Source organism: Cardiocondyla obscurior, linkage group LG04 (genome assembly GCF_019399895.1).
Source record: "Cardiocondyla obscurior isolate alpha-2009 linkage group LG04, Cobs3.1, whole genome shotgun sequence".
Classification (NCBI taxonomy): Eukaryota; Metazoa; Arthropoda; class Insecta; order Hymenoptera; family Formicidae; genus Cardiocondyla; species Cardiocondyla obscurior.
In genome coordinates this window covers 11093316-11101679 of record NC_091867.1, presented here as the reverse complement: position 1 = coordinate 11101679, position 8364 = coordinate 11093316, and the positions used below count along the sequence as shown (strand labels likewise).

At 32.5% G+C, this 8364-nt stretch overlaps 1 protein-coding gene and 1 long non-coding RNA gene across 2 annotated transcripts; both read left to right on the top strand.

Annotated features, from left to right (window-relative positions):
• Nucleotides 1–1262: 1262 nt before the first annotated feature.
• LOC139101651 (uncharacterized) lies at nt 1263–2512 on the top strand. Its single transcript, XR_011545598.1, has 4 exons — nt 1263–1473; nt 1656–1812; nt 1929–2124; nt 2279–2512. It is a non-coding gene; the product is annotated as an uncharacterized lncRNA (long non-coding RNA).
• A 48-nt stretch (nt 2513–2560) lies between these two features.
• Nucleotides 2561–8363, top strand: Vps11 (vacuolar protein sorting 11). The gene is made up of 16 exons (XM_070654948.1): nt 2561–2854; nt 2953–3021; nt 3128–3301; nt 3396–3592; nt 3746–4004; nt 4127–4275; nt 4351–4584; nt 4662–4962; nt 5051–5239; nt 5772–5894; nt 5988–6115; nt 6192–6404; nt 6475–6647; nt 6728–7025; nt 7109–7428; nt 7659–8363. Exons 1-16 carry the CDS (start codon nt 2840–2842, stop codon nt 8114–8116), a joined length of 3300 nt encoding a protein of 1099 aa, XP_070511049.1. The 5' UTR covers nt 2561–2839; the 3' UTR covers nt 8117–8363.
• Nucleotide 8364: the final 1 nt, after the last annotated feature.

Sequence of the window (8364 nt, the reverse complement as noted above, 5' to 3'; positions counted from 1 at the left end):
GCCTGTGGACCGAGATATTAACGATCAAAGTTTTTCGGAAAATGTGAAATATCTCGCGACCCAGAAGAGCTAGGCTATTTTGCACGTCAATTTAAAACAATTTAATGCTATTTATTAAGTATATTTACAATATTTTATTAATCAAATCATTTCATGAATGTCAGTACTAATGCTGTGTTCCTATTGGTTGAAAATAATCGAGTGACATTTTGCACGTGTTTTTGGCGTTATTTATAAGTTTTTATACTAAATCGTATTTTGCAAGTTAGTTTACAACAATTTAATGCTATTTATTAATTATTTTTACAATATTTTATTAATCGAGTCGTTTCATGAATGTCAGTACTAATACTGTGTTCCTATTGGTTCAAATTAATCGAATAACATTTTACACCTCTTTTGTGCGTTATTTATAAGTTTTTATACTAAATCGTATTTTGCAAGTTAGTTTACAACAATTAATGCTATTTATTAATTATTTTTACAATATTTTATTAATCGAGTCGTTTCATGAATGTCAGTACTAATGCTGTGTTCCTATTGGTTGAAATAAATTGAGTGATATTTTAAACTTGTTTTTAGCGTTATTTATAAGTTTTTATACTTAATCGTATTTTGCTCGTTAATTTACAACAATTTAATGCTATTTATTAAGTATTTTTACATTATTTTATTAATCGAGTCGTTTCATGAATGCCAGTATTAATGCAGTTTCTCCATTGGTGAATATTTTACGCAAAATATTTTATGCTTATTTTATTCGTTTGTAGGAGATCAACTGTTTCCTCGAGTGTCCGGTTGGATTTTTTAACAAATTTAAACCGTCTTTTTATTCCACAAAGTGCCAAAACTGTGCATCAACAGAAACTAATTTTTATAAAAGTTTTAAAAGTGACAGGTATGTGTTATTGATTAAAGTTTAAGTCAGAAAAACAAATATTTCTATTTGTTTTACAGGCTTTAAACTTTATAGGCAAAAGATACGTGACGGCAGCTAACCAACGAGACCATCCGGAGTTCCGGGGAAGCCGCAGAAGTCTCTCTGACCATTCCTGGTGCAAGAGAAAAATCCTCGACTTACCCAGTACTCCAGATAGCACTGACACTTTGCAGAGTGAATTTAGGTATGTCATGCATTAGAATTTAATTAAAATACTCTCCTCCATTGTGAGGGACCGATTTTAGATTGCCCGAGAGCCTCAGTTAATTAAAAAGTGAGAAAATAGTCAAAATAAAACTTTACCATCAAAGTGTCACTTATAAGATTTTTAGTTTTAATTTAAAAATACTTCTGCTTTATTTACAGGTTTCGCGCTTTGGGGACGAAAGGTTCGCGACGGAAACTAACCAAGGAAACCGTCCGGAGACTCGGGGAAGCCGCAGAAGTCTCTCTGACCATTCCTGGTGCAAGAGAAAATTTCTCGACTTACCCAGTACCACAGATAGCACTAACACTTTGCAGAGTGAATTCAGGTATGTCATGCGTTAGAATTTAATTAGATTACCCTCCTCTATCGTGAGGAACCGATTTTAGAATCCTCGAGAGCCTCAATTAATTAAAAAGTGAGAAAATAGTCAAAATATAACTTTAACCTCAATGTGTCACTTATGAGATTTTTAGTTTTAATTTAAAAATACTTCTGCTTTATTTACAGGTTTGGCACTTTGGAGACGAAAGGTTCGCGACGGAAACTAACCAAAGAAATCGTCCGGAGACCCAGGGAAGCTGCAGAAGTCCCTGTGATTATTTTTGGTGCAAGAGAAAAATTCTCGACTTACTTAGTACTCCAGATAGCACTAATACTTTGCAGAGTGAGTTCAGGCTTCTAAGTTAAATTTCAGACTAAAATTCGGTTTATTTAAGTATTGTAGAGTGTTCTAAATACAATTGAATTATTCTGTTAACTGTAAATAATTTTTTATTTTAGATTCTTGGTTTTGGTGTTCTGCGAGGGTCACAGAAGTTTCACTGTGCTTCTACAGCTTGAGAAAAGATTTCTGCTGATTTCTGGAGGGTCCCGTTGGATTTTTTATATAATTTGAAACTTCTTCTTGCTCCACAAACAGTACCAAGCCTGTACATCGTCGGGAATTATTTTTTATAAAACTTATAAAAAGTGACAGGTATGTGTTGTAGGTTTAAAATTCAAATATTGTTAAATAAATTATTTTCAGGTTTTTATGATAAATTTCTGATTTAAATTTGGTTTATTTATATGTAGTAGAGTGCTCACATTACATTTTAATAAGTTTTTTAACTTTAAAATATATATTTCAGTTATCTTGTAATTGGAGTATCTGGAAGGCCGCAGAATTTTTACTGTGATCTATACTTGGTGAGGGGGATTTCTGCTGCTTTCTCAAGAGTCTTGTTGGCATTCCATTACAGTTTTTTCATTCTATTTTTGTCCCACAAAGTTTCAAGCTTGTAAGTCTACGGAAAATATTAATAATTAACTTATAAAAAGTGACATGTATGTTTTATAAATTAAAATAAAAATCTTATAAAGTCTATGATTTTGAATGTTCTAAGTTAATTTTTTTACTCTAATTCGATTGTATTATAGCTAGTAGAGTGCCCACGTTTTATCTAAGTAATTATTTTAATTTTAAAATACATCGATAGAGGTTAGAAAGATCGATGTTTTGCGCTGATGGTAGCGCCGGGAGCATTTGGTAGACGGATTTTTGGCGGAACTACTAAACTCGATGCTGATGTATATAGCACCATCGATTTTGGTAGTTACGAAAATATTTGCCTGCCAAACGCTTTTGACGCTTCCAGGCTCTTTCTGAGCCTGAGTAGATGTATAATCAAACATTGATTCACTGATAAATTATGGCGTTTCTGGAGGTCAGTCGATTTTATTATATTCTTTTGTGACTTCTGCCAATTTCGTAATTTTTTTTTACTCGACATAACTTAGAATATTAATTTTATACTTATTTTAGTGGAGGCGTTTTAATTTCTTTGATTTGAAAAAAGAAGTCGACTTAGGAAAGATCGCCAAAGCATTAGGAGTGAGTTGATTTTTATTTTCGATAACGACCTTAACCAATTGTCATATGCTTTTGTCATGAACACTAGAGGATGGCTTCTGATTATTATTACATTTCTTTTATACAGGACGCGCAAGTTGTGGCAGCTACCAGTGGTAATGGCAATCTAGTGCTCGGCGACAATAGCGGCGGAATTCATTTAATAAATAGATCGTATGAAATTACAACTTTTCGAGCTTACGAAATTACATTAGTATTGGCTCAACAAGTGCAACATTCCACTTTTTTATTTACTATTGGTGTAAGAATATTACTTTAATCTCTTACTGCTGTGTATTTCTTTAACTAAATCAAGTACATGCGATAGATATGATTTATTTGTGTTATATTAAAAGGAAGATGAACATGGATGCAATCCTACTATAAAGGTGTGGAACTTGGCAAAGCCTGATAAACAAGGTAATCCAACATGCGTTCGAATAAGCAGAGCTATACCTAGCTATAGAGCAGTCCCAGCAACAGCTCTATGTGTACATACTAGTCTTACATTGATGGCTATTGGATTTGGTGATGGATCTATTATGCTGTATAGGTAAATAATTATCTTTGTTGTCTAAAAACAATTTTGTACATTAATTTTTAATTTTACAAACTGTGTGCTGAACATTTTCAGTTTTAAGACAGCTCTAAATTTAAGTTAAAATAGCATACTTAATTGGATCTGGAAATTTGTTTTTCAATTCAGAGGTGACCTGACTCGAGAGCGAAAGAACAAGATAAAAGTCTTAAAGGATGTTAATTTGTCTATTACCGGCCTTGCAATACGAGCAACTGGTAAACAAACTTATTTGTTCGTTGCCACGCAAAATTGTGTGTTTCTGTATAATATTACTATTAAGGATAAGGAATTTAAATCTGCCTTGGATAATATGGGTTGCACGCGAAAATGCAGCGTACTCGCCGAGACTATGCAGGACAATCACTTTATGGTCGGACGTAATGATGTATGTATATATTGCATTGGATATATATATATATATATATATATATATATATATATATATATATATATATATATATATGACGTTATATTTTTTATTTATTTTTAAGAAAATAAATGTTTTAGGCTATTTATTGTTACACACCAGATGGCAGAGGCCCATGCTATGCAGTGGAGGGTCAAAAGATAATGCTAGAATGGTTTAGGACATATTTGGTGATTGTAGCAAAAGAAGCAGCAAATGTTCCGAGAACAACTATATCCACCAAACCCAAGTAATACATACACATGTGTGTACGCATTTTCTTTTATAAATTATTAATATTTATATCATTATTAAATATTTATAGCACAATAGAACCGATACCTCCAGGTGTTGATAAACACATTATAACTGTGCTTGATATTCAAAATAAGTTTATTGTGTTTTCTGCACCAATGGTGTCTGTCCAAGCAGTCTTATCAGAGTGGGGTGGATTCTTTATACTTAGTGGAGATAACAAATTGTATCATTTAGATGAAAAAGACTTGCAATCAAAATTAGCATTGCTTTTCAAAAAGAATTTGTACGACGTTTCTATAAGGTATATTGGGTGTATCAGTTTAATTATAATTAACTCATTAAAATAAGTTTTAACAATATAATTTTATGGTATTACAGAATAGCTAAAAATCAACAATATGATGCAGAAGGTCTCATAGATATTTTCCGTCAATACGGAGATCATTTATATTCTAAAGGAGATCATAATGGTGCAATAGAGCAATATATAAAAACTATAGGCAAATTAGAACCGTCTTATGTGATAAGAAAATTCTTGGATTCTCAGCATATTGATAATTTGACCACATATTTGCAAGCATTGCATAAAAATGGGCAAGCTACAGAGGATCATACTACTTTGTTATTAAATTGTTATACTAAACTTAATCACACTGATAAGTTGAAAGAATTTATTATGGTAAGTTGAAAGAATTGAATATTTGATATAGAAGCTCATTACTGAAGGTTGTATTTTTTTATCTTTATGATCATTATATGTAATCTAGACAAAAGATCGTGAAGTTGATTTCGACGTGGAAATTGCTATAAAAGTTTGCCGTCAAGCATCACCTGAAGATGCCCTGTTACTCGCACAGAAACACAGTAAACATGAATGGTATCTTCGTATCCAAATCGAAGATAAACAAGAATATAAAAAGGCTTTGGAATACATGGCAACGTTAGAATTCGAAGAGGTATTGTATATATGTAGAATTTATGTAAAAAAAAATATTATCTCTTTTCATAAAGAAGACAGTATAGAGATTTCATTGTTCGATTGTCGCTTTTTTACGATGTGGGTTGATTCTCTCGTTTAGCTCGCTTCGTTTTATGAGAGTAAATTTCAGATTAATTTATATTTAACATTATACAGTGTTCTATACCGTTTTACATTTTTCGCGATCATAAGCGAGATATGAACATTTAAAACCTTGAAACAAGCCGCTCAAGATAGGTTTGGGTGTTCCCACTTTTGTGACTTGGCCGATGCATAAATTGAGCCAGTGTTTGGTGGCGAAACGAACGAAGGCTTGCGGATGAGATAAGCAAGACAACTTTCGCTTGCTTGATTACCTTATTCACACGTTTTCGCTCGTCTCGCCATAAAAAATCGCCTAATCAGTGCGTCATAAAAGTCGCACGATGGGAAAAGTAATTCTCCGCCCAAAATAAGTAGCAAAAATCTCACCCCTACGCTGTTTAAAAAATGGCTTAAAAATATTTTAGGCTGAAGTAAATATGAAGAAATATGGAAATATTTTAATAGAAAATGTGCCAAGTGAATCCACACAGTTTTTGAAAGCTTTATGCACGAACTACAAACCTTCCAACAAACCTCTTGTAGATCAGGTATGTATACAATTTGTTTTAATCGTTCAAATTGTTACTTGAGGAAAAATAAAAATCTGCAAATTTTGATAAATTATTTTTTTATCTTTGCAGGAAGCTTTAAATGGCTATACAGAACAGCGTGTCGATAAAGCTAGTCCAGAAGATTTTATTCATTTATTTTTAAATAATTCTGAACGACTCGTAGAGTTCTTGGAACATTTAGTTAAATCAGATACAAAGTTATTATTTTTTTTTTGTAAAATAATTAATATGGGTATTTTTTATCATAAAACTATTTGTTTTGTCATATTACAGGTGGAGCACACTTATTTACAATACGTTAGTGGAACATTATTTGCATGTTTGGTCAGCGTTAAATAACGATGTAACTAAACTACAATATGAACAGAAAATTGTACGACTTTTACAAAATTCTGAGGCTCGTTATGATAAAGATCAGATACTAATACTTTGTCATCAACATAATTTCAGAAAAGGATTACTATTCCTTTATGAAGAGAACAAACTGTAAGTCATAGTTGTATGAATGCTTGTATGATATAGAAATATAATTTTAAATACATATTTATTATCTTAGATATCAAGAAATATTGAGATTTCACTTAAGTGAGGGTAATAGTGAACAAGTGCTTGCCACTTGTAAACGATTTGGTCATCAAGATCCCAATTTGTGGGTACAAGCTCTATGGAGTGTAGCTAAAAACAAGAACGCGTCAACAAAACTTCTCGCAGATATATTAGCTTATATAGGTAAATTTATGTATAACATTTTAATTATGTTCACTTAAATACATAAAAAGATTCTGTTAACATATGTAAAAATATTTTAGCTCAAGAAAGACTGTTATCTCCTTTGATGGTTATTGATGCAATTTCTACATCGTTAACCTGCACGTTAGGAGACGTTAGAAGTTATTTGTGCAGTGTATTACGAACGGAGAATGAACAAACTCAAGCTGATACGGAATTAACAGAAAAATACAGAGCTGATACTCTTAAATTACGGGAACAAATAGAAGTGATAAAAAACAACACGATTATTTTTCAAGGATCACGATGTAGCGCGTGCCATCATCAGTTAGAACTGCCGTCTGTGCATTTCATGTGCCAGCATTCGTATCACCAACAGTAAGTATTTAAAATAATTATTTTTATTATGGTGAATTAATTTATCATCGCTATTTATTTTATTTCAACCTTTTTCTCGACAGTTGCTTTCAAAGCTTTTCCGAAAATGAAAATGAATGTCCAGCATGCTTGCCAAACAACAAAAAATTACTTGATATTATAAGAGCACAAGAACAGTCAAGGGATCTACATGAAACCTTCCATAGTCTTCTCGACCGAGCGGAAGATCCATTTTCCTTAGTAGCAGATTATTTTGGTAGAGGCGTTTTTAAAAAATTAACAGTAATTACTGACACAGACAAATCGTTAGCCATACCAGCTAGATCGGAGGAATCTAAGTTAAATTATGGCCCAGGTGCAGAAGCGAGGCTTAGGTTAAATGAAGGAAAGGGTTTTATCTCAGGTATGCCACATTTATCACATTATGTTGTGGATGCATATTTCACTCAATATATTTCTTTTACTTATAAATCCCTTCAATTCTTTATTAACTTTACTATACAGAGACTTTAATGTACATACATGGAACAAGTAATATCAAAATTAAGCCGATATTGTCAATTTTATATAAAGCTTTACATCATTAAGATCTTCCATATAAATGTCGAATAATTGACCAATACGTGTTAACAGGAAAAACGGAACATCGACGAGCTGGATATGACGTTCCAACTTTAATAACAGAAGAGCGTTTCCGAAATTTTGTCAAACCGGACGTATATTCTTCATCATTGGAGGCAAATATATCGGGAACGGGAAGCGGTTTGTCATCACCACGCGGTAATTCCGCTAAAGCTTCACCGGTGCCAATAAGAGAAGCTCGTATTTTAAATAGCACTACGCCAAAGTCATCGCCGATCGAAAGACCTTTTATTTCATCGAAAACCCCTATCATGCCGTCGAATCCCTTCGAGACTGACGATTACGACGAATCCAAAAATCCTTTCGCTAACAACGACGACGACAACGACGACGATGACGACGACGACGACGACGATACAAACAATCCTTTTAAAGATGATGATAACGATAATGATCGAATCGGTAACGATGACGATTACAACAAAAATCTAAATCCATTCGGCAGGTAAACTGTAATCCTTGCGATTTGAATCGAGACAAGATATATATGAATAGATAGATAATATGTATATGTAGTAGACGAATAAACATTTTGCGATACGTAAGTAAAACACTATTAAATGTATGCTTCGGTAAGCATTACGTAAATAATTTCCAAATCTGCAGGTGTATATTCTAAACCTAATCTCTGTAAATTTGTATAATATTCATTTCAATTTTATATATTATACATAATTAATAAAAATTTAATCGTTAT